This window comes from Pseudophryne corroboree, chromosome 6 (assembly GCF_028390025.1).
Source record: "Pseudophryne corroboree isolate aPseCor3 chromosome 6, aPseCor3.hap2, whole genome shotgun sequence".
NCBI lineage: Eukaryota > Metazoa > Chordata > Amphibia > Anura > Myobatrachidae > Pseudophryne > Pseudophryne corroboree.
In genome coordinates this window covers 826,657,684-826,684,554 of record NC_086449.1, presented here as the reverse complement: position 1 = coordinate 826,684,554, position 26,871 = coordinate 826,657,684, and the positions used below count along the sequence as shown (strand labels likewise).

The following is a 26,871-nucleotide window of genomic DNA, read 5'->3' as shown; positions in this document are numbered from 1 at the left end:
AGCTGAAGTGTCCGTATTGTCATGGAATAAGAGAACAATATACCTGCTTCTCCCCGCAGCGCTTTCTCCACCGCGACCCCCCGCTCCTCCAGCTGCCGCTGCTTCTCCTCCACCTGCTCCAACTGGCGCTGGATTATCTGAGAAGGAACATCACAGATTATATACACATCTCAGCGCCAGGAACCTGCTCTCGGCAGAGCGTATAATATGGAGGTCTCGGTGTGACAGACCCCCCCAAAGTCCTTCAATGAATATAACCACACGTCATTGGGGGAGAGGGTACAGAAAGGTGGACAGTCCGATGTCTGTACAATGTTGCATCAATTTCTATTAATAATAAAATGTAAATCATTTTATACTGTGTTTTTCACGTGATGCGTCCGTAGGAAGTGGCTTTATAAATGGAAGTGTCCCTCCCTGCTGTTACTCCTCCCTCCAGGCGCAGTTATTGCGGCTTGTCAGCTTTCTGTGTCAGGTGGACGGATCACCTACCTGTGCCCGGTGCAGCCGCTTCAGCTCCTCCTGCTTGGCCTGTCTCCGGGCGGCTTTCTGCACCCTCTTAGTCAGCTTCGTGTTCAGCTCCTCGTCAGTGTAGGTTTTCTGTGGGGCGGAAAATTTGTGAGAACACTCTGTACTTACCACCTGAAATCTGACAGCCCCGCCTACTGCGCCAGCCAAAACTGCCAAAAACCCAGCTCATATTCTATCTGCCAGCCCTATGCAGCCTGCTCCCTATCTTCTATCTGCCCTAGTACTTGCCCCACCCAGCCTGCTCCCTATCTTCTATCTGCCCTAGTACCTGCCCCACCCAGCCTGCTCCTTACCTTCTATCTGCCCTAGTACCTGCCCCACCCAGCCTGCTCCTTATCTTCTATCTGCCCTAGTACCTGCCCCACCCAGTCGGCTCCCTATCTTCTATCTGCCCTAGTACTTGCCCCACCCAGCCTGCTCCCTATCTTCTATCTGCCCTAGTACCTGCCCCACCCAGCCTGCTCCCTATCTTCTATCTGCCCTAGTACCTGCCCCACCCAGCCTGCTCCTTACCTTCTATCTGCCCCACCCAGCCTGCTCCTTATCTTCTATCTGCCCTAGAGCCAGCCCCACCCAGCCTGCTCCCTATCTTCTATCTGCCCTAGTACCTGCCCCACCCAGCCTGCTCCCAATCTTCTATCTGCCCTAGTACCTGCCCCACCCAGCCTGCTCTTTATCTTCTATCTGCCCTAGTACCTGCCCCACCCAGCCTGCTCCCTATCTTCTATCTGCCCTAGTACCTGCCCCACCCAGCCTGCTCCTTATCTTCTATCTGCCCTAGTATCTGCCCCACCCAGTCGGCTCCCTATCTTCTATCTGCCCTAGAGCCAGCCCCACCGAGCCTGCTCCCTATCTTCTATCTGCCCTAGAGCCAGCCCCACCCAGCCTGTTCCTTATCTTCTATCTGCCCTAGTGCCAGCCCCACCCAGCCTGCTCCCTATCTTCTATCTGCCCTAGTACCTGCCCCACCCAGCCTGCTCCCTATCTTCTATCTGCCCTAGAGCCAGCCCCACCCAGCCTGCTCCCTATCTTCTATCTGCCCTAGTACCTGCCCCACCCAGCCTGCTCCCTATCTTCTATCTGCCCTAGTACCTGCCCCACCCAGCCTGCTCCTTACCTTCTATCTGCCCTAGTACCTGCCCCACCCAGCCTGCTCCTTATCTTCTATCTGCCCTAGTACCTGCCCCACCCAGTCGGCTCCCTATCTTCTATCTGCCCTAGTACTTGCCCCACCCAGCCTGCTCCCTATCTTCTATCTGCCCTAGTACCTGCCCCACCCAGCCTGCTCCCTATCTTCTATCTGCCCCACCCAGCCTGCTCCCTATCTTCTATCTGCCCTAGTACCTGCCCCACCCAGCCTGCTCCTTATCTTCTATCTGCCCCACCCAGTCGGCTCCCTATCTTCTATCTGCCCTAGAGCCAGCCCCACCGAGCCTGCTCCCTATCTTCTATCTGCCCTAGAGCCAGCCCCACCCAGCCTGTTCCTCATCTTCTATCTGCCCTAGTGCCAGCCCCACCCAGCCTGCTCCCTATCTTCTATCTGCCTGAGTACCTGCCCCAACCTAATGCCAGCCCCACCCAGCTGGCTACCTATCTTCTATCTGCCCTAGTGCCAGCCCCACCCAGCCTGCTCCCTATCTTCTATCTGCCCTAGTACCTGCCCCACCCAGCCTGCTCCTTATCTTCTATCTGCCCTAGTATCTGCCCCACCCAGTCGGCTCCCTATCTTCTATCTGCCCTAGTACCTGCCCCACCCAGCCTGCTCCTTATCTTCTATCTGCCCTAGAGCCAGCCCCACCCAGCCTGCTCCCTATCTTCTATCTGCCCTAGTACCTGCCCCACCCAGCCTGCTCCCTATCTTCTATCTGCCCTAGAGCCAGCCCCACCCAGCCTGTTCCTTATCTTCTATCTGCCCTAGTATCTGCCCCACCCAGTCGGCTCCCTATCTTCTATCTGCCCTAGTACCTGCCCCACCCAGCCTGCTCCTTATCTTCTATCTGCCCTAGAGCCAGCCCCACCCAGCCTGCTCCCTATCTTCTATCTGCCCTAGTACCTGCCCCACCCAGCCTGCTCCCTATCTTCTATCTGCCCTAGAGCCAGCCCCACCCAGCCTGTTCCTTATCTTCTATCTGCCCTAGTGCCAGCCCCACCCAGCCTGCTCCCTATCTTCTATCTGCCCTAGTACCTGCCCCACCCAGCCTGCTCCCTATCTTCTATCTGCCCTAGAGCCAGCCCCACCCAACCTGCTCCCTATCTTCTATCTGCCCTAGTACCTGCCCCACCCAGCCTGCTCCCTATCTTCTATCTGCCCTAGTACCTGCCCCACCCAGCCTGCTCCTTACCTTCTATCTGCCCTAGTACCTGCCCCACCCAGCCTGCTCCCTATCTTCTATCTGCCCTAGAGCCAGCCCCACCCAGCCTGTTCCTTATCTTCTATCTGCCCTAGTGCCAGCCCCACCCAGCCTGCTCCCTATCTTCTATCTACCCTAGTACCTGCCCCACCCAGCCTGCTCCCTATCTTCTATCTGCCCTAGAGCCAGCCCCACCCAACCTGCTCCCTATCTTCTATCTGCCCTAGAGCCAGCCCCACCCAGCCTGCTCCCTATCTTCTATCTGCCCCACCCAGCCTGCTCCCTATCTTCTATCTGCCCTAGTACCTGCCCCACCCAGCCTGCTCCTTATCTTCTATCTGCCCTAGTACCTGCCCCACCCAGTCGGCTCCCTATCTTCTATCTGCCCTAGAGCCAGCCCCACCCAGCCTGCTCCCTATCTTCTATCTGCCCCACCCAGCCTGCTCCCTATCTTCTATCTGCCCTAGTACCTGCCCCACCCAGCCTGCTCCTTATCTTCTATCTGCCCCACCCAGTCGGCTCCCTATCTTCTATCTGCCCTAGAGCCAGCCCCACCCAGCCTGTTCCTCATCTTCTATCTGCCCTAGTGCCAGCCCCACCCAGCCTGCTCCCTATCTTCTATCTGCCTGAGTACCTGCCCCAACCTAATGCCAGCCCCACCCAGCCTGCTCCCTATCTTCTATCTGCCCTAGTGCCAGCCCCACCCAGCCGGATACCTATCTTCTATTGCCCTAGTACCTGTCCCACCCAGCCTGTTCCTTATCTTCTATCTGCCCTAGAGCCAGCCCCACCCAGCCTGCTCCCTATCTTCTATCTGCCCTAGTATCTGCCCCACCCAGCCTGCTCCCCATCTTCTATCTGCCGGAGTACCTGTCCCAATCTAATTCCAGCCCTACCCAGTCACTATGTACCATACCCTCCAGCTGGACCTTTTTAGCAGGTACAGGACCTTTTTTTTTATGGTCTGTACCTATTTTTGGCTCTCCTAACTTCCATTGAAAGTATAAGAAAAAGGATGTGACCACGCCCCCTTTACCTGTGGCCACGCCCCCTTTTAGCATTTGTAACGATTTTTATGTTTAAAATGTTGGAGGGTAAGTATGTACTACTGACTACGTAATGTAATCACCAACTGACCCTCTGGCCCTGGCCTGTCCACTTCTATCGCCCCCTAGTGACGGAATCAATTTACCATCATCTTCCCCAAGACTGCTCCCTATTTCTAGCTTATGTCCTACTGACTGCACAAATCAATCACCACCTGACCCTCTGCTCCTGTCCTGAACCCTGGGACTATCCCCATGTACCACCAAACTCATCCAGCCTTCTCCCCATCTCCCATAGTAACTGCCCCACCCAGCTCACTACCCCCAGGTCACTTGCGCTGCAGATTCAGCAGTGTGGTAACAATAGATTGCTGCAGTGGAAATGCGGAGATTGAAAAGTTATTAGAAAACCCCCCCAGAAGCATCAGAACCACCACATCTGGGCCTAACCACAAGCGAGCCCTCAGTGAGACCGACCACCGGCGTACAAGGCGGGGTGTCTGTCTACCCTGGTGCATGGCGCTGCGTTAAAGCTTTGTGTGGGGATATGGGTGTGAGCAGCGCCATCTAACATCTATTTGGGAGTGAAAGCATGAAACCTTCTCCATATAAGGAGCTTGCACACCATGAATGCTGCAATTACCTCATGCACCAGGTACTGTAACATCTGACAGAAGAATCCATAGCAACCAATAGCATGCAAGAACACAACGGACGCAGACCCCCCCCCCCCCCCCCGAACAACCGCCATTTACCATGAGCACTACAGAACTGACACCAGATAGCTATATTAGCCAGACTGAGAGGCCCTGACACCAGATAGCTATATTAGCCAGACTGAGAGGCCCTGACACCAGATAGCTGTATTAGCCAGACTGAAAGGCCCTGACACTAGATAGTGGATTGCTGTATTAGCCAGACAGAGGCCCTGACACTAGATAGTGGATTGCTGTATTAGCCAGACTGAGAGGCCCTGACACTAGATAGTGGATAGCTGCATTAGCCAGACTGAGAGGCCCTGACACCAGATAGTGGATTGCTGTATTTGCTAGACTGAGAGGCCCTGACACCAGATAGGGGATTGCTGTATTAGCCAGACTGAGAGGCCCTGACACCAGATAGTGGATTGCTGTATTAGCCATACTGAGAGGCCCTGACACCAGATAGTGGATTGCTATATTATCCAGACTGCGAGGCACTGAAACCAGATAGTGGATTGCTGTATTAGCCAGACTGAGAGGCCCTGACACTAGATAGTGGATAGCCGTATTAGCCAGACTGAGAGGCCCTGACACCAGATAGTGGATTGCTGTATTAGCCATACTGAGAGGCCCTGACACCAGATAGCTGTATTAGCCAGACTGCGAGGCCCTGACACCAGATAGCGGATTGCTATATTATCCAGACAGCGAGGCCCTGACACCAGATAGTGGATTGCTGTATTAGCCATACTGAGAGGCCCTGACACCAGATAGCTGTATTAGCCAGACTGCGAGGCCCTGACACCAGATAGCGGATTGCTATATTATCCAGACAGCGAGGCCCTGACACCAGATAGTGGATTGCTGTATTAGCCATACTGAGAGGCCCTGACACCAGATAGCTGTATTAGCCAGACTGCGAGGCCCTGACACCAGATAGCGGATTGCTATATTATCCAGACAGCGAGGCCCTGACACCAGATAGTGGATTGCTGTATTAGCCATACTGAGAGGCCCTGACACCAGATAGCTGTATTAGCCAGACTGCGAGGCCCTGACACCAGATAGCGGATTGCTATATTATCCAGACAGCGAGGCCCTGACACCAGATAGGGGATTGCTGTATTAGCCAGACTGAGAGCCCCTGACACTAGATAGTGGATAGCTGTATTAGCCAGACTGCGAGGCCCTGACACCAGATAGTGGATTGCTGTATTAGCCATACTGAGAGGCCCTGACACCAGATAGCTGTATTAGCCAGACTGCGAGGCCCTGACACCAGATAGCGGATTGCTATATTATCCAGACAGCGAGGCCCTGACACCAGATAGGGGATTGCTGTATTAGCCATACTGAGAGGCCCGGACACTAGATAGTGGATTGCTATATTATCCAGACTGCAAAGCACTGAAACCAGATAGTGGATTGCTGTATTAGCCAGACTGAGAGGCCCTGACACTAGATAGTGGATAGCTGCATTAGCCAGACTGAGAGGCCCTGACACCAGATAGTGGATTGTTGTATTTGCCAGACTGAGAGGCTCTGACACCAGATAGGGGATTGCTGTATTAGCCAGACTGAGAGGCCCTGACACCAGATAGTGGATTGCTGTATTAGCCATACTGAGAGGCCATGACACCAGATAGTGGATTGCTGTATTTGCCAGACTGAGAGGCCCTGACATCAGATAGTGGATAATGCATTAGCCGGACTGAGAGGCACTGACACCTTGCCCTATAAGCAGAGTACAGAACGGAGGGTGAACGCAGCAGAGGGTGAGGAGATTAGCAGCGAGAGGAGAATAATGATATCACTACCTTTGATGAATATGATCGTCTGAATGCCCAGGCGTGGGGGACATACACCGACTGACAACACACACGGCAGGGAGGGGGGGAAATGAAGCAAATTAATCAATAAAACAATAATGAATCATTAATAACATGATCAGTTCTGCTGCCAGGGACCGTCGCAGGGGATCATGGAAAATGACAGGAAATGACATAAAACTGTATATAGCAAATATTTACTACAGCGAGGTCACAGACCTCCGCAGCTCATACAGGGGTCTATTCATGAAGCAGTGAAAACTGCGGAGAAGTGAGCCGGTGGAGAAGAACCAATCAGCACTGAAGTAACATTTATAATTTGCATACTATAAAATGATACAGAGCAGTTGATTGGTTGCCAATGGCAACTTCTCCACATTTTTTACCGCTTCATGAATAGACCCCCTAGTGGCCAGCACTGTACACGATCTAGGGATACGGGTGTCACTTTATAAGTCTGATCACCTGTGATCTCTCCCTGGCAGCACAAGAACAGGGACCACCCAGAGCTGCCGGCAGTCCGTAATTACATAGGCAATAGTAACGGAAGGTGAATGGAAATCTCACAGACCATATCTCACCCACAGTCCCCGCATGATACGGTGTCAGGGACGGGTGTGGAGGGGATTGTGAACATTTTTGGAAAATAGAAATAAAAAAACATTCCAGACTGTCGGCAACTCTGAAACAACATTGAAGAAATTCTGCCTGGAGCCTGAGAAATGACGCATCTGAAAGGGACACGCCTCCGGTAACGGCATTAACGCACATTTCTCAGGCACGGCAAAAACAGAAATAATGCAATAAGCCGCGCTGGTGAAATGAGACAAGTAAATGAAACGCCACAAGTGTAAATCATCCGCAGCAGCGAGCACAGGACACACTGACAGGACAGACGTTAATGGGAGGTCAGTAGGTTCTATTACTCTAAGCCACTATTACATCCACCTATGGGGGGGGGCTAATTCTGTTCTCTATACACGCACGTTACGCTCCGAGCAGCTGGGGAACGTGGGTATAAGAGGCGCACAGGGCGCGGATGGACAGGGGTGACCCTCTCAGGTGTCTCCATTAGCAGCCAGCGGAGGGCCCAGTCAGGAGAATACAGCGACAAGAAGGGGCCCTGCTTTAGGGCCCGGCACTGCTCTGCCTGCTGTGACGTAGGAGAGGATATTGGGGGTCATTCCGAGTTGTTTGCTCGCTAGCTGTTTTTAGCAGCCGTGCAAACGCTATGCCGCCGCCCACTGGGAGTGTATTTTAGCTTAGCAGAAGTGTGAACGAAAGGATCGCAGAGCGGCTATAAAAGAATTTTGTGCAGTTTCAGAGTAGCTTCAGACCTACTCAGCGCTTGCGATCACTTCAGACTATTCAGTTCCTGTTTTGACGTCACGAACACGCCCCGCGTTCGCCCAACCACGCCTGCGTTTTTCCTGGCACGCCTGCGTTTTTCCGAACACTCCCTGAAAACGGTCAGTTGACACCCAGAAACGCCCACTTCATGTCAATCACTCTGCGGCCAGCAGTGCGACTGAAATGCTTTGATAGACCTTGTGTGAAAATACATCGCCCGTTGTGAAAGTACGTTGTGCGCATTGCGCCGCATACGCAGAAGTGCCTTTTTTTGCATCATTGCTGCGCAGCGAATATTTTCATCTAGCAATCAACTCGGAATGACCCCCATTGTACAGAGAGTCTGCCGCACATTGCCACAAGCGGAAGCAACATTCACGAGAATTACGTTTGCCAATTCCCTGGGGACTAGTGACATCCCTGTGACATCATAAAGGCAACATTAGCGGTACGCATCCTGCGCTGGCTGCTCTGTATACACTATACGGGGCACTCTTAGATAACACATCCCCAGCTCTCAGGACGTCACGCGTTACCTCCTCTCTGTCCACTTGGAAGTCAGCGTAGCACTGAGACGGCAGCGTGAAATGAAGACACGAAAATATATACAGTACCCACGCAGTCCAGACATTCTCCAACGCCACAAAAACCAAATGACTAAACAAGGCGCCAACTGTTTTGGCGTCCCGGACACGGTTTACGAGGTCTTCTTGTACCAGATACACGTGTGCGTGAATAATCTAACATGATCTGTGCAACGTCAACACGATCCTGGTTAACCCATACTCTGCTGCAAGGTACGGAAGGGCTACGCTGCTGCATGATGGGTCAAGCAAGATTACGTCTACGCGTTTCACACGGTAAGAATGAAATTGGCCGCACATTCAGACGCACTTACCTCCCGCTTGGACCTCTGCCCAGACTTTTCTAGGACATCATCGCTGGATAGATCAGAATCTTCGGAGAAACTCAAGTGGCGTCGGAGGGGAAGGTCTAGAGACATAACAGAGGGCAATTCATCACTACCGGGGTAGGTACACAGATACACCAATCTTCAGGTACTATACAGCGATTGGACTTTACAGGCATTACGCAGGATAATTTACCCAAAAACATGTAGCCAGTATATGCCAACATGGACCTGAACCTCTGATGTAATAAGCATTAACACCCTACTTTAACATACCAATGTACAGTGGTCACATGTAGACTTGTGAGCCACTGACATGGGATATTTACATAGTGTGTCCATTATTTACTTTACAAGAGTGGTCTATTGCTTAGTGCCAGGTGGGACCAAGGAGTATTATATACCCAGTATTGGGTAACTAGGAGTTGTGGGGGGAGGGATTAAAATGTAATAAGGAATCTATGGCGACTGTTTAGAGAAGAGTCACCTCACAAAAGCCGCTGCTTGGTAAATATACCCCCAAGTGACCATCATCAGCATAAAGAGTCCCCATCATTGTGCGACATTTACCTGCTGCTCCCATCAGATTAGATGCTGTGACTTTCCCCGAGTCCACCGTGGTACTGCTAGATGGAGTGCTAGGAGAAGACTTATCCTCTGCCAGCTTCTTCTTCTTCTCCTTCTTATACCCGGAGAAGACAGATTTCCACAGCGACTTGGGCTTCGTACCCTCGTCTAGTTTATCAGACAACCGGCTCGCTTCCCCCTTAGACTTTTTCTCCTTTTTCCTCGGGGAGAACAACGAAGGCCTCTTCTTGGGTTTCCCACCTGAACCTTCTGACGAGGTAACTGAACCATCGGCAGGAGGGTTAGAGAGAAAGAGATCATTTGAGGTCTCCAGCCTGAGGGTTGGCGCCTCCGGATGAGACCCGATCCGACCAGGCTCTGCCGGAAGATCAAAGGTTAGCTTCGTGGAAGAAGAACCTGGAGCTCTGGACGTTCTGCTGGATGGTACAGTCTCCAGCTGCTTCATTCTGTGAAGCTGCTGCGCCATGGCGTCCCTTAAGGCCTTGCTTTTTACAGACTTCTCCCTCGCCCTCATCCTCTCCTCAGCCAACTCTTTGGCTTCAGGAGTCAACTGTGGTAGAGTCCTCTTTTTGTGGTGTCCTCTTTCCAAAGAAGGAATTTCCCCATTCTCCTTGGTCAGGGCCAGCCTATGGAGCTTTCCTCGGCTGGTTGGCGGGGTAAAGAACCTTTCTTGGAGGCTAGAGTTCTCAGTCCTGTCATCATACGTATCTTCTACATCGTCTGCAAAAGGGATTTCATCCACACTTTCTACAAAGGACTTTCGAATCTCTTCCAATTTTGGACTGGGTCGAGGAACTACCGGAGATTTGACTTGTGCCTGGGCAGGTTGGGGGGTTGAGTCTGGGCCATTTTGCCAGGAGGCCATGCTTCGTCGGAGTGTAGCAGGCTCTTCACCTTGCGGCGGGGGAGGAGGAGGACTAGAAGGTGGGGTAAGCATAGCAGAGTCCGAGGTGTTAAAGCTTTCACTGGCCACAGTTCGGGTATTTGAATTACTACCATTCAAACCTAGACCAGAACTAGTGGAAATGTCCTTCTTCTCACCTTCTGAGATCTTCAGCTCTTTCTCTGTTAGCGAAATGGGAGTGAGTGGGGAGAGTACCTCAATGTCCAACCGGTTGGGATTTACTCTCTTGGGGACCTGCTGAGTTTTTAATGGTGGAGACTTCAGCTCCTCTGGGGCGGTCCTAGACACCTGAGTCCGTGAAACAGAGGAATCAATGGCAGGAAAATTAATCTCCGGCGTTCTACTACGTTCAACCGGTGTCAGCCCAAGACTACGACGAATCTCTGCACTTTTCATCCAAAACTCTTCTATCAAATCAACGCGTTTTAAAGCCTCTTCGGAAGTGGGGCTGGTCAGCGCTTCTGTCCTTGCCGTTTGGCCCGTAAAAGGCAATTTGGCCAAGGGGGTGGAAGTGATGACCGGGGATGGTTGCAGACATACAGGGGACTGGGTTGTGGTGGGAACAGTAACCTCTGTGGAAGGCAGTGGCTGAGAGCAGATGGGGGACGTTGGGGTCCTGAGAGGTTTAAGAGGTGGTAGAGATGGGGATTTCACTGGAGAAGCAGGGACAATGGGCTCTTGCTTGGAGATTGGCTGGGAGCAGACTGGTGAGAGAGGGGTCCGAGCTTTCGGTTCTAATGGAGTTGACGCTTTGCTGCCGGTGGTGGGAAGAAAAGGATCAGGGAAAAACCTCAGGCTGGGAGAGGTCAGTTCCTGCGGAGACAACAGTGAGACCTACGGGAAACAAACGTATCTGTTCAGTACAGATTGCCTTACATACATTACACTGGGAATAATGACAAGTAACGCAGTAAGGTGGCCGTCAAGGCTGCATGCAGACACAGTCACAAATCTCACACACGTCACCTTCTCATTCCTCACTTTAGGGCTCCTGACCGGACTTAAAACGTCCGGTTCCGGGGTCACTGCAGCCGGGCTGGAATCTTTGTCGGCGCCTGGAAAACAGACAAGTGCAGCATCAGCTTCCACATCAAAACCAGGGATCTGGTTATACAATGCGCTAGAGAGATATAAAGGAGATGTCTGAAAGTTATCGACCCCCCCCACAACATGAACTGTGTGGACATAGGATGCACAGCGACTTGTACTTGGATACGTACCCCTCCGAAGCACTGGGGCCACGTCCGACCCCTCAATTTCTAACGTCAGTCTTCCCGACTGCTGAATTCGCTCCTCCGCCTCTGCGTCTGACGGGATGTCATCGTCTGATTACAGAATGGAGAAACATTGATCAGGTTACAGCTGCAGATAATGTGCCAGCGATTTACGTTCCTGCACTGTCAGTATACAGATATTCCCATGGAAACCCAATGCCATCAAGTCAAACATCTTGCAATGCATCGGTAGCAGGATATCCCAAGAATCCTGCGCCTGTACGAAGGGTCATTTCTGCCATCTAACAAGAGGTCCTATGCATATACAGAGACTGTACTTAGAGAATATGCTGGACAGAAGGGCTTTGGGCTTGATCCGAGAACCTTGTTCTTATGAAGAAACACAGTAGGAGAAAATGTTTTTGTTTGCATTAGTGGTGCTGCAGTGCCGCCGTGTGGCAGGATTCAGTTACTGCAGGTTACAGAGATGACTTTAAAATTCAAGACATATTGGGCCAGATTCGGACGCATTTGCCGTCGCCACTCTGTACAGCCGACGCAGCCTACTTGCTTCCTCGTACTAATGCCTGAATCCGTGCGTCCACACGCAGAAGCCCAGCCACCATTAGTATCAGGACTTGCACTAGCCCCAAGCTGGGTGCAACAGTTCCGCAAAATACAGGTGCCCCATCTGTGTCTGTATATTGCAAATTAGCACAGAAGTTGGGCGGCACAACATTGGCGCTCCTAGACGAAGGATCAGTTCCGTGGCCTGCACGGTCGTCGCCCAGTTACCACCTATTCCATGGAAAGGGTGCGCCGTCAACATCCGCAATTGTGGAATTATCTTGCATGAGTACGCTTGGTCTGGCGAGTGCAGAGTCACCGTTTTTTTTTTTTTTTTATGGCTCATGCGCAGTATCTGCAAGATCCATCTCCACTTGCGTCTGTTTCAGAATCAGGCCGAATAAGTAAAAAAAAAAAAAAAAAAAATTATATATATATATATATATATATATATATATATATATATATATATATATACAGCTATGAAGGCTCTCTATAAAATTATTACAGTACAGTCACCAGTATATGAGAATCGCCTCCCCCCGATCACCAGGCACAGAGACCACGTACCGTCACCAAGATCCGCAGATGTGTCCCCGTCACCTCCTGCTTCAGCCTCTCCAAGACCAGTTCCCAACACCTCGGCTTCTGCCGCTTCATCCTCACATGCAGCTGAGGGAGGAGGGCGGGAGACGGGAAGCAGCGGGAACAGGGAGAAACGCGTGGAGTTAGGAGAGAGGAGCAGGGTGAAGAGTACAAAGTGCAGGAGATACAGTCACAAGAGACGGGGGACAGTAAAGTGAGGACAATCACACCCAGCAAACGCTTCGTGTTGTTAGTTACACAAGAACCTCAGGTTCTGCAGCCAGCATTAGTCAGCTTAGCAGACAAGCACTGCTCACATTTTCCTGCCAGGGGGAGCGCTGTATAGGACAGTCCCCGTGATGTGTCACACTGCTCTATAGGATAGTCCCTGTGATTTGTCACACTGCTCTACAGGACAGTCCCCGTGACGAGTCACACTGCGCTACAGGACAGTCCCCGTGACGTGTCACACTGCGCTACAGGACAGTCTCCGTGACGTGTCACACTGCTCTACAGGACAGTCCCTGTGATGTGTCACACTGCTCTATAAGACAGTCCCTGTGATGTGTCACACTGCTCTATAAGACAGTCCCTGTGATGTGTCACACTGCTCTATAAGACAGTCCCTGTGATGTGTCACACTGCTCTATAAGACAGTCCCTGTGATGTGTCACACTGCTCTATAAGACAGTCCCTGTGATGTGTCACACTGCTCTATAAGACAGTCCCTGTGATGTGTCACACTGCTCTATAAGACAGTCCCTGTGACGTGTTACACTGCTCTATAGAACAGTCCCTTTGATGTGTTTCAATGTTTCTATGTTACTGTTTTGCTGCACTGCTCAACAGGACGGTTCTTGTGATTTGGGACTTGTCTCTGAACAGTGTGTTGCTGCCCCTGCTGGCAGAAAAAAGGTAAAGCACCTATAGCCTCCAGGATTAATCTCTTCCTGCCGCAAGGAGGGACAGGGGTGACAGGACTGCGCAGCAACGGATTAGAAAGCCGGTCAGAGGGAGGGGCCAGTGATCTATTACTATATACTTGGGTAATTAGTCGTAGCTTTAATGAGCCACACTAGACAACATACAAAGTGCTCATCTGACCATAATAATCTTGCCTTATACATAAGTATAAGCGTCTCCTATGCAAGCGCGGCCGTAAAGGCGTCTGACGTGGAAGGGGACTGCGGCCTACTAGGCTCCCATTGGCTTTGGGCAGCGAGGAGGCACCAACGTCAGGAAAGCCTGGCGCGTTACCATCAGAAAGCCTAGAATGTAACGTGTGTTCTACCAGAAAGAGTCATTAGTGGAGACTATGGGCTCTATGTACTAAGCCTTGGAGAGAGATAAAGTGCCAGCCAATCAGCTTCTGCCATGTCACAGGCTGTGCTTGAACTATTGACAGTTAGGAGCTGATTGGTTGGTACTTTATCTCCGTCCACATTATCTCTTTCCACGGCTTAGTAAATTTACCCCCAAATGCCACCAATGAACCTCCTCAAATGCACAGAAGGACTTTCCCCTAATCTCTGGACTGTTTCTTAGGGACGGACACATGGGGCCAATAACCATTACTCAATACAGAACTGAGGAGAAGGGGTGCAGGCTACCTCGTGCCTCAATGAATGCAGCACGCACTGTGCCCGCCTGTCTTACCTCAATAACCAGTGAACAGTGGACACACGTGCGGGAACATTGGCCCTGTCTGGGGGAAGGAAAGCCTGAGCATGCGTGGAGGGACAGGGTGCGCAGCACAAGCCACAGCACGCGCAGAACGCACACATGCAGAGCGCAGAGGCAGTGTAGCAGCGCAACCACAGAAATCTACAGAGGGGCCGCAGAGACCCCCCCAATCTACCTCCAGATACGGATTCCAGCCACGCTCTGACGGGGTCATGGCGGCGGGAAGGGAGCTCGGGCGCTGCGACAGAAGGAGGACAAATGACAGCGTAAAAATGGAGGAACGCAGCAGATCAGGCGCCAGTTCTGGCGGTAATGCGGTTATTCTGGCTCTAAACACTGTTCCCGTCACACTTACATCCTCCAGCCACCGTACTAGGACGTGGGAGGGTGCCAGCCACCGTACTAGGACGTGGGAGGGTGCCAGCCACCGTACTAGGACGTGGGAGGGTGCCAGCCACCGTACTAGGACGTGGGAGGGTGCCAGCCACCGTACTAGGACGTGGGAGGGTGCCAGCCACCGTACTAGGACGTGGGAGGGTGCCAGCCACCGTACTAGGACGTGGGAGGGTGCCAGCCACCGTACTAGGACGTGAGAGGGTGCCAGCCACCGTACTAGGACGTGGGAGGGTGCCAGCCACCGTACTATGACGTGGGAGGGTGCCAGCCACCGTACTATGACATGGGAGGGTTCCAGCCACCGTACTATGACGTGGGAGGGTTCCAGGCGATAAGCCAAGGACATAGAGAATAAGGAGGGATAATGCAGAACCTCTCCGTGTTACCTGTAATTAAGTGACAGTCCGCTGTGCCTGACAGCAGGGAGTCACCGACGCACTGGGGACACAGCATGACGTGTGTGACCGCGCGTCTGCTCCTCAAGAGTTGCCATGACCACACTCTCCTCCAAGGTTGCAACAGGTGACGTCTCTTAATTACAGGTAAAGTTTGGGATCTTAGTGACCGGGATCACCCACTACAGGGCAAGGTTTATAGTTTATAATACATACAGGATATATCCAGCATTTACCCCCCCTCCAAACCCTTCTATCAATTCAAACTTTGAATATAAAACCCCAGGCACATTATTACCACAACAGAACAGTAGAGATGCGCTGTAACACGCAAAACCTGTGAAATCCTTTATAGCACCGGTTTATGACTGCGCTGTGGAATATACGGTTAACATCACCGGTAGAGTATATATCGTTGCCAAACACCACTTCAATGTGAATCATACGGACTCTCCAGGCTGAATCTATTCCATTGATTTAAGCATAATGAGGGTCTGCTGGCTGAAGGAGCATGCTGGGACTGTTAGTTCCCCAGCTGGCTGGCGACCTCTGATGTAGAGGCTCTGGTTTGTTACTTAAGCCTTTATTGGTGAACACTTTCCGGTAAAATGTGCTTAACAAAACAGACCTGCGACATCCTTAAGGCACCGACTGTACCCGCAAACATTTGCACAAATAAAATTAAAATTAAAAAAACGAACAATAAAATATTTTAAAACAAACTTATTTTGATATCACTCGGAGAAGACTAAACCAATGTTTAAATTAGGCATTACCATATATATGAAAAACACACACACACAGAAATAGTCTGAGTGTCGGCTCTTTACATTTTCCACCACAATATCACAGTTAACGAGATTCACTTATAACCACAACAATTGTTCCCACAGAGGAAGGGGTGGGAGTAGGGGGGGAACTGTAGGACCCAGGTGCAGAGCAGGGGGGAACAAGGGGTATCACTCCTGTATTATTGTGGGTGAAACGGACATACTCCCTCTGCAGAGTGAACAGCCCGCCAGCAGGGGGCATTACCTTTGGAAGGCGACGACGTGCCCAGTTCTTCCCCCTCTGCAAAAACCCCTTCCTGCTCTTCGTGAACTCTGTGGACGTGCGTCCAGTGGACATCGGCCTTAATCTCCATGGGGTCCAGAGGGGACAGGGTTTGCTGCAGTTTGAGGTTCCCAGCTAGTTGAGGGGTGTGCGGGGCGGAGGGAGATGTAGAGGACAGACAACAAGGAGAGGGAGATATAGGATAGAAATAGGAAACCTACAGTTATACAGAGACAGAAGCCAGGTTTAGAAAGACACCTTATCTTGTTAGGTTAAAGCGCGGCAGCGTACAGGTTAATTGGCGCCAGGAAATACAATAAATCTCCCCCACCCTTCGTGTGCCAGGCCTGGATTAAACCCGCTTATCATTTATTCTACAGCCCGTAGCACTCAGGATATTGTGAAGCTACAGGTCCCAATATAGCATGCTGGTACTTGTAGTTCAATGAGAGCCAGTGGAGGCTGGCAGGGCATGCTTAGACTTGTAGTTCCACAAAAGTTGGAGAGCTACAGGTTTCCATCTTCTGCTTTACAGTTATATATGGTTGTATGGGCCGCGGCCCGCAGTTGAGACTGGTCATAGGCTCGATAGTAAGATACAGGTATTTCATATAAAAGATGAAATTGGTTTCCTGCAGTCACCAAACTTGCGTGACGCCTCTATCTATCGTATGGTCCTGCACAGCCGATAAGTATTAAATAAGCAGCGTCCTGCCACACGCTCAGCAATAACACATGCATCATGATCTGCTGTTACCAGGGTGTTAGCACTGGACACAAGCAAGACGGCTTATCTAATGACGCGATGAAGAAAGCGAAACGCGGCGGTGCCCACAGCAGCCCATCGCATAAAAGCTTTCATTAGTCCAATTTGCAGTGGGCGGAGCCCAGCAGACATCAGAGCGATCGCTATGGGTTACGCCACATCTGGCGCTTTCAGCACCGCGTTATCTGATAATGTCTTGGAGCAGTGTCCGCTGTTTCTCTATTGTCCGACAACAAAAGGTGCAATCCAGACAGTTCTCATCTGTTCCTTGTACAGGATCCCATCACTGTGAGATTATCCAGCGCTCACGGGCTACACAACCTGTGTCGCAGCTAGGGAATCTCTATATCCCCACTTACTGGCGGTATAACAACCACGTGCGGTTCTAAGAGGGTTATCTGTACTTCTGCCCAGTGACGGTACATCACATCACTGCAGGAGATCTGGGAGGGAAGCGGAATAGGTGACTGATGAAATATCGTCTGCGCATTCTTGTAGGGTGAGGGAGGAAGAACCGCTATGGCGCACTAGTCACAGTTAATTTTACAGGTCCCTAAACTGTTGAACTGGCTATGAATGGACACATCTGTATTGTAAGTCAGCGCTGTGACAGCACAAAGGAACGTATTATATGCTTATAATGCAGCAGCAAATACACTGAAGATCATGAGCAATTGTGGTCTGCTTATACTTTAGGTCAAAAGCAATCGCCTTGGCGGTAAATCGGGCCTGCCTTTCCTTTGGGCCATGGGCAATCACCTTGGCGGTAATCGGGCCTGCCTTTCCTTTGGCCCATGGGCAATCACCTTGGCGGTAATCGGGCCTGCCTTTCCTTTGGGCCATGGGCAATCACCTTGGCGGTAATCGAGCCTGCCTTTCCTTTGGGCCATGGGCAATCACCTTGGCGGTAATCGGGCCTGCCTTTCCTTTGGGCCATGGGCAATCACCTTGGCGGTAATCGGGCCTGCCTTTCCTTTGGGCCATGGATAACCTTCTATAATAAGAGCTATCATTTAACATTAAGCAGAACTACTCCAAGCCAAACACTGACACAACTACGTCACTGCTGCGCTGGCCTACACAATAAATAAATGAGCAAAGTCTGATCGCACCTTTATAAATGTAACAGGACACAGTGTACAACCCGTTGCCCGGGGCCATGGTATCATGCAGAGGACACAGTATGTGCCTGGGTGAGGGGACTTCCATACATATAACACAATACTGTCCCCGCGCGGAGGATAGGAGGATTCCCGCACTTGCGCTGGAAATAGCCCATGCAGGTAGATTGCACACAGCTGGCGGCAGCGGCTCATGCACTTAGATACGTCTTACACCACTGAGAGCCGAACATCAACCTCCAATCATTTCATTCCTAACCCCAATGAGGAACTATGGCGGGGGAGGGGGGGGGGACTGGCTGACGCATTAAATGCCTTATTACTGGTGGTAAATGGGAGGAGACAGCCAATATCTATTCTGTATTTATCAGGTCTACCTCTAGGCTCTCCGTCTTCTCCTTACTAGTCGGCTCCAGCCGCGGGATCCTTCTGGGGCTGTGTCCCGCACGCGCTCAGTGGTGTAGGAATTATCCCAGGTGTTAGTATCCTGTGTCGGGGGAGGAGCAGTACAGAGCGGGGGGACCGCAGCGGCGGGATACCTTTAAATGTACCAACTGTGTCTTCATCAGATATACGCTGCAGCCACAGACCCTGCTGGAGTTCCTGCTCCCAGGGGTAATACTCACCCTCTGTACAAGCCCTCCCGCCCCAGAGAGAGAGAGAGAGAGAGAGAGAGAGAGAGGGACAGAGGGGTAGAAATGAGAGTGAAGTATTAATGGAATGAGGAGAAAGTCATGAAGTCAAATTCCTCGCCCTCCGCTCCACACAGGGTGACGGGGAACCGTGGAGGCCCGAGCCCCATGTTACAGGGACAGCCTCCTATTACACGTCTCTCGTGGAGGATTATTGCAAAGAATGTAAATACTTAGAGAAAAAAAATGACTGAATGTTTGCAATTACTGGAATAAAGCCAGGCAGAACTTACATGTAGGCATTACGGGCATTAGCCCAGGGGGCATGTAAGGAGGAGGCACCAGTGGCGCTCTGTATTAAGAATCCCAGGGACAAAGCTAAATGTTGCCAATATACAGACAGCACTGGGACTAGGTGCCATCACTTATCATGGAGGACATCAGAATGCAGCCCACCCATTCGCTCTAAGTCAGTGATCTCACCAGTTCCCTGTGAACTGATTGGCTACATACTCGTCAAGACTGGTTCCGGCCACAGGCAGTACTGACAGCTATGTTGTAAGGGACAAGGGGACATTACAATATATGGCAGGGGTATTCAAATGTGCAGCCCTTTAGTTGCTGTGTAATTACACATCCCAGCAGACCCTTCCACAGTTTCGCTATATGGGCATGCTGGGATGTGTAGTTCAACAGCAGCTTGAGGGCCGCATGTTGAATATCCATGATCTACAAACTTTTATCCTGCTAGAAAGTATAGACCAACCTTCACTGGATCCCTCATCGTCTTCCTCCTCCTCTTCTTCTTCATCCTCCTCATCTTCCTCGCTGTCACCCACCTCCAGAGCGTCCTCTCCTGCCCCCTCATTCCCACTCTGCCCCTTCAGCTTGGCGTGGATCTTCACAGCCTCCTTCCAGGGAACCCCACCAAGATCTGAGGCCGGCAGATGTTCTTCGTCCTCCTCCATCTCAGACTCCGAGCTACTGTACGGATACAGGTCAGTAAAAAGGCGTCAGTAACTCAGGATGGATGACTGTCCCCTGCAGCCAGTGAGCAGAGACCCTGGGACGGAGGCGCAGCCAAATAACGATCATTAACAACACGGTCCACTAGGGCGTTAGGAATTTGGGGAACTTGTCTTCCAAGTTCTAGAACAGTAGAAACATTTAAAGGTCCTATATACATGTCCGGTTTATATTCCCAGCAGGACACTGGCCAACGCAGAGACACAGCTGGACTCTTGGCAGGGCTCATCAGCGCAACACACAACACACAGAAAGCGCTGACCCTCTTGGCCACTGGACTTGATCCCTTTCATTCAGGATCCCAGCCAGCAGATGGCGCTGTACTCTCTGGTCTGAGATACGCAGTTCCCCCCCTAATACTGCAAATCTACCCCAGTTACCTGCTGCCGACATCCTCCTCATCTTCTCCTCCCCCTTTATCGAGCAGGCTGCTCAGGTTGTGCTCGGCCAAAGTCTCCTCGGGCACCTCCTCCAGCTCCTCCCGCTGCATGGACACCCGGTAGTTCTCCAGCTCGATGCGCTCCGGGGTGGCTCGCAGTCTCTTAGCCGCACTGTGCTCCTCGACACCGTTCACGCTGGGGCCTAAAAACACAACACGACAGGGCTGCATGAGCACCGGGAGGATTAGAGTGCAAGCTCTTGGGAACAACAGCTTCTTTGCTTTACATTACTCAAAAGCCTCGGATATTGCGATTACGGTAGATATTTGATCTCTTTATCCTTTATTTTTGTTTCTCGAAAGAGTTTTCCTAACATTTTATGTATAAAATCTAAGATCAGACTGAAATTGGGCCAACGGTTGCCGCTAATACCCAAGTGTGCAATCAGTATTGCGTATCCAAACTAAATACTCCTATTGCTGTGGATGCCCGTTACCCATAAACATGATTCTCATCCAGTAAGTGGTAGGGTTTTTCTTTCAGACTCGAGCTGTAGGGGGCGCTGTTGTCAATAGAGAATTATAAATCTTCTGGTTAAGGCTCGTTGGCCTAAAATAACCGTCCTCTGCGTTTGCGCTCTCTCAGTAATCTTTTGCGTGCAAGGGAAAACAGATACAGTTTATAAGTTGGGGCGGCTGACGCTAATGAGCGTTAAAGACTATGGGTGGTCATTCCGAGTTGTTCGCTAGCTGCATTCGTTCGCTGTACAGCGATGAGGCAAAAAGCCTGCACTTCTGCGCATGCGGCGCAATGCGCACGCATGTCGTTCTATTACAACGAACGACGTAGTTTCACACAGGGTCTAGCGAAGCTTTTCAGTCGCACTGCTGGGCGCAGAGTGATTGACATGAAGAGGGCGTTTCTGGGTGTCAACTGACCGTTTTCAGGGAGTGTACGAAAAAACGCAGGTGTGCCAGTAAAAACGCAGGCGTGGCTGGGTGAACGCAGGGCGTGATTGTGACGTCAAAACAGGAACTGAACAGTCTGAAGTGATCGCAAGCGCTGAATAGGTCTGAAGCTACTCTGAAATTGCACAAAAAAAACTTTGCCGCCGCTCTGCGATCCTTTCGTTCGCACTTCTGCTAAGCTAAAACACACTCCCAGTGGGAGGCGGCATAGCGTTTGCGCGGCTGCTAAAAACTGCTAGTGAGCGATCAACTCGGAATGACCCCCTATTTGGCTTTATATTAAGAAACTTATCCATTCATTTGTACAAACCCCATATCTGCCTGAGCTTCATAAGACCATCCACACCATGTGTGAGGATCAGCCTCTATATACCCAGATTCCAGGCACCGCCTACTTTATGGGGTTATTTAAACACAATTTCACAGTGGACGTGACAGAGGACAGAAAGCAAAACAACACTCAGAAGTGAGGCCGGGTCGTGTTACTTTACAATACACAGATTTACCTGGGACAGACACGGACATGAAAGCCAAACAAAGAGTAATGAATTCTGCAGCGATTGGCGGTGATTACAGAGGGTACATAGACTCGGAGGGGGGATTGCAATTTCTTGGGGGCTTGCGGAGTACTAGCGAGGCAGGATGAGACCCGTTTATAAAAAGGCAGCTTGACGTGACGACAACGTCATGATGTCATAAAATGATTTTTATCCCTTGCAAAAAAAACAAAAAAAAAGTTTACTTTTCCAGTAATGACCACTAGATGCCGCCACTCCCCAGTAGTCTTCCAGGGTCCTTTAATAGACAAAAATGCTCCTTAGCCTCACTGCTGCCCTCCACTGGTAATGGTCCCAGATTACAGAATATGCTGAACGAGCAGAAGGGAAGTTACAGGAGACAGAGGAGAGCGGGACAGTGTCTCGGCCTTACAGACCGTAGTATATACTCTAACACTGTACAAAGCAGGATGATGGATTATAGGGAAGTCCTGTGTCTCCGGCTATCTATACGATGGTTAGGTGTAGATTATAAATTCAGAGATTTACGTGTATTTTTTACGTCATTTAGGTGGCGACCCTCCAATTGTAAAAATAAAGAAATAAATAACTCGGAAAACAGCAAAAAAATTTAAGTTTTAATTTATTAACGTAAAAGTGAAAGTGGCAAACAAGGAAAAACAAAACATTACAGAGTATGACAAAGGAACAAGCAAGAGGTACTGAGAAACACAGCGACAGGTACAAACAGGTACAGGCGACGGGGTGTCCGCCCTAACATAACCCACCTACCTAACGAAAAAGACGCGGACGGCCATGCAAATACCACATACACCGTAATCTCCTTATCGACCACACATGCAGGAGAGGCAGATGTCCTACAGGGGGCAGCATGCTAGACACAGTCTAATATCTGGCCTAGGCAGGTGGCCGCCCGATTTAGGGGCAGATTTAACAATGAGTGATATTCTTGTAATTACTTGTTATGAATGTAAATGGTGCTCCAGCCAATCAGCTGCTGCCATGTGTTTGAAAAATGACAGGAGCTGATTGGCTGGAGCACCACATATCGGTAATGAGTGATAACAAGAATATCACCCTGTTGTTAAATCTGCCCCTTAATGAGGAAACCTACCTGTGCGGGGAGATTAGACCGTTATCACAGCGAGGAGAGGGGAGCGGACACTGAACACAGCAAAACACAATCACAGAATAATTGGCAGTGGAAGTAAATAATTAAAACTAAATTAATCTCTCGTGGTTTCCAGTAAGTGAGGACTAGGACAGAACTGGCTCGGATGACAAGATTTGGGGTTTATAGTTTACACTGGGCCTGCAAGCTACACTATGGAAGCAGCCATTTTGTGAGGAGAACCTAGATTTATTAGCCAGTGACATCACTGAGACTGCAGCCAATGTATTCACCAGGAGCCAGTGACATCACAGAGACTACAGCCTATCCGGTCACCAGGAGCCAGTGACATCACTGAAGCACACTATGGTGGCAATGTGAAACTACCGGCCCCTGAGGACTGCTGGTTCAGCTCACAAACAGGCTGCTTCCGGGAACACTGTTGTTTTCTCGCAGTGATAATTTAAAAGCGGACACATTACCGAGAACCAGACGCAGCGACTTGGGATGTACGCCATACGTGGCATGCAATAGGTCACTCAAAAGGCCAATAATATCTACTTATCTCCCCACCAAACAGAACCAGAACTAACACTATAGAACGCTTCTGTACAGAACACCTCTAAGGAGAACCTGTGTAACCGAGAACGACAGGAACATTTCCTAACTTAAAAACAAAACTCCAGATTTATCAAGCCTTGGAGAGTGATAAATAGCACGGTAGTAAAAGTGCCAACCATTCAGCTCCTGTCATTTTTCAAACAGACTGTAACATGACAGTTAGGAGCTGATTGGTTGGCAGCTTATCACAGTGCTATTTATCACTCTACAAAGCTTGATAAATCTGGGCCTTTTAAAGAATACTAAAATGAGCTTGGTAGCAGTGCGCAGTTTCCCCTGTCCGCCATTCGGCCCGTCGCTGCACTACTACTTCCCTCATAAACACAACACAACGGGCGTCTCCACTGTAACACTTTATGGGGCACATTCAATTCGCCGCAAGGTCCCGTCGCAGCCTTGCGCAGTAATACTTTGTGACCTATCAGCTCAGGAAAACTAGGCTGGTCTCCGCCCACGGAACATGGAGGAGTGACCCATAAAACGCTATGTGCAGAATCTGTAACGTAATGCCTGAGAAAACCGTGTACTCAAAATACACCCAAAATATTTATTTACAACTAGCACACAGAAAATCAGGACAATTCCCTGGTAAATGTGACCCCACCCCCCCACCGCACCGTGATTTAGATTTTACAAGATGCTCTAAGTAACTACTTATAGCATACAGCAATATAGATCATGAGACGTCAGTAGTACATACACCTATATATATATTCCAGTTATCTCTGTATAGGGACAATTACATAACATAATCACCCACAAAGTACCATGTTATAATTAAAGCAGCTTAAAGCACAGTACTATAACAGAATAGCAGACTGATGCCATCAGGACGTCCCACTGCGCTAGTGGAATTCACACGCCCTGGGCGGCATTCTGCGCAGCGCTCTAAGCGTGTTCAAGTGTATTCGCAGCGAAGCGGTTTACAATCATAAAGGTCCGTCCACCTCCGTTCTGAAACGTTTGCTGAAACATGAAACAGCTGTAAACCCGGCGTGTCGTTTACCGACCGTACCGGATTCAAATAGGTCGCCACCTACAGCGGAAAGACGGCAGCGATTTACTACAATTGTAAGAAGGAACACTGCAGATAAATAGTCTCAAAGTGCTCAAAGTGATTATACACAGCAAAAAAAAAAAAAAAAAAAAAAAACAGCGGACCTTGTGCCCTGTGCCCGTCTAACACGACCCGTCACTAACACGCACGGGAAAATACTACCAAGCGGCTTCCTGCCCTCACATCCTAGTGCAAAAGCGCATATAAATATCCTATATACATTTATCCTATACTAGCAGGAATAACACACCAGCCCACCCACACAACTCTTTGGAGAAATCAGGGTCTTATAAGTGAATAACGCGCCCATTTAATATGGGTTTAAAAATAAAAAAAAGTGGTGTGAACATTCGTTCCATGTTCTAAGAGTGTTACGCGTTACGTGATGCCGAGACCCTAGAATCCGGATGTACAAGAAATTACTACAAACAGAACAGTCCTAATTCTGTACCCATACAGTTACATATACAGAGGATCATTATAATTATTTCTAAGTGGAGAACATAACCTGTAATAATTAAAAAAATAAAAATAAAATAAAAAAAGGGACTTAAAACATATATAATGGAAAAATATCCAGTGGAAACATGACCCCAGAATCGATGGGAGGGAATCCGGATACTGTATACTGATCAGTACGTCCTGCGTTACAATTAGTAGTTGTTTAATCTCTGGTATAAAACTAAAAATGTGCAAATTACTCAACACAAAACATAAATATACATAATAAAAAAAACAATATTAAAAGAAATAGTTTTTAACATCAGCTTATAATATCAACAGGAACAGAAGATAAAACACAATGCGTATACAGTTCTCCCTCATGCGGAAACAAAATGGCGTCATGAGAAAGTTGGATTTTTAGTGGGAAACTGACAATGTGGCAGGAAATTTGGAAAGTGTATATCAGGCGTAAACATGGCCTACATACAATGGAGGCAGCCATATTGCAGGCTGTACCCTGAAAGGCTACACATTGGTTTAGGCCACAAGATGGCTGCCCCCAGGTGACCCGAAGTAAACTGTCATGACACACGTACTATGGAAGCCGGGGGAGACTACCGAGGCTGGTAGTCCGGCTGTAACAGTGGAAGAATTAAAAATCCGGATTGTTTCCAGTCCGCGGACCTCAGGGTGCAGAAGACCAGGGGAACTCCCCCAATATCTGCACCAGAATTTCAGACTGGACATACAGAAAAGGAAGCCCAAACACAGTCAGCTGACACATGAAAAAAGAGTCCAGTGGATCTTGGGTGACCAGACGCAATACAGAGGACGCCACACTCGGCAGCCGCCGTGCCAGGGAACAAAGGGTCATAGCGCGTCGCAGGAAGGAAGCGCGGGTACCTGGGGTCTTCTCTGCAGCGGCGAGGGGCAATGTGGGGGCTCGTCCTGTATCTTCAGCATCGATGGAATCCTTTGCCGTCCCTTTCATTTCCTGCAGGGTGAGAAAGAGGGATGGATAATTAGGAAACTGTACCCACCCGAACACTCCTTAGCCCTTTATTACAGCCACAGGGCCACAGTACTGACAACTGTAGCTGCGGCACTTCACAAAATCAGACTACTTACATCAGATCCTAAATTTATGACACGTCACCTAAACCACACGACTGAATAACCCAATATGAATAGGAACCTTGTATAAGTGGGAATTCCATTCTCCGGCAATGACGCAGTGTGCCATTATGGAAAGGCACATTGCGTCCACTAGCATCGCAAATCTTCCCTCGCCCTTCACAGAGGAGCACAGGGAAACTTGCCCTACGAGCCCGTAAGTGGCCAATATGAGCGCAAAATAGTGCAGCTCATCCCCCCATATTGTGAGAATACCTTCCCCAACATCCGATTCCCAAATTTTCTCATAGTTACTGCCGACTGTATTTTGAGCTTTGTACATACTGAGGCATATTCAATTGTGCCGGCAAACATTTTTTGCGGACCTAGCAACAAATTTGTAGTTACTGCGCATGCGCGTGCTCCACGGTATTCAGATTACAAAAAATGGCCGCAAGATTGTGTGGGGCCATAAACCCGCGGGAGGGGGGGGGGGGGGGGGGGGGGGAGCGGAAAGGGAGACAAAAACAAACAAACCACAACATAAAAAACAGGCGGCCGGAACACCGGACATACACACACTGTCTGACGGCACCTCAGTGGGGTCACACACCGATAGGGGGCCAATCAAACATGCAAACCAGCACGGGGCCACACACGACAAGCCATATCGCACACACGCTGTGGAAGACCACCAGCATTCCGGGAAAGGGGAGGAGTAGGAGTACAGCACCGCAGAAGTTAATTATGGACTAATTAAGCTAACTGGAAACTACCAATTGCTTAACAAGTCAATAGGAGGATTAGGTTGTCCAAGGGGTTCCAGAGCAAGTACTTGCGCAGAGGTTGCGTGGGGGAAAAAAAAAAAAAGGACGCAGTGATTTTTATAGGATAGGAAAACCTCACACCGCGGGTCTTTCAATATTACACCACCAATTGAATATGCATCACTGTGTTACTGAAGATATTTATCAAGAGTTATACAGACACAATGAACCTCGCTCAGGTAAT

At 49.9% G+C, this 26,871-nt stretch overlaps 1 protein-coding gene across 21 annotated transcripts in view; it reads right to left on the bottom strand.

The window, feature by feature from the left end:
- Nucleotides 1-26,871, bottom strand: part of MICAL3 (microtubule associated monooxygenase, calponin and LIM domain containing 3) — a 144,569-nt gene that overhangs the window by 38,780 nt on the left and 78,918 nt on the right. For 10 of the 21 annotated variants that reach the window (XM_063929290.1, XM_063929289.1, XM_063929307.1 and 7 more), the window contains 14 exons: nucleotides 25,651-25,741; nucleotides 20,029-20,230; nucleotides 19,389-19,606; nucleotides 18,530-18,619; nucleotides 16,086-16,238; nucleotides 14,435-14,497; nucleotides 12,562-12,663; nucleotides 11,431-11,535; nucleotides 11,177-11,265; nucleotides 9,289-11,044; nucleotides 8,707-8,801; nucleotides 6,447-6,497; nucleotides 493-600; nucleotides 44-137 (listed from right to left, as the gene is read on the bottom strand). In XM_063929290.1, coding sequence (XP_063785360.1) covers nucleotides 44-137; nucleotides 493-600; nucleotides 6,447-6,497; nucleotides 8,707-8,801; nucleotides 9,289-11,044; nucleotides 11,177-11,265; nucleotides 11,431-11,535; nucleotides 12,562-12,663; nucleotides 14,435-14,497; nucleotides 16,086-16,238; nucleotides 18,530-18,619; nucleotides 19,389-19,606; nucleotides 20,029-20,230; nucleotides 25,651-25,741 — 3,217 coding nt within the window. The remainder of the gene's footprint in view (nucleotides 1-43; nucleotides 138-492; nucleotides 601-6,446; nucleotides 6,498-8,706; nucleotides 8,802-9,288; nucleotides 11,045-11,176; nucleotides 11,266-11,430; nucleotides 11,536-12,561; nucleotides 12,664-14,434; nucleotides 14,498-16,085; nucleotides 16,239-18,529; nucleotides 18,620-19,388; nucleotides 19,607-20,028; nucleotides 20,231-25,650; nucleotides 25,742-26,871) is intronic. The other 11 variants (XM_063929296.1, XM_063929294.1, XM_063929300.1 and 8 more) reach the window with 8 other exon arrangements.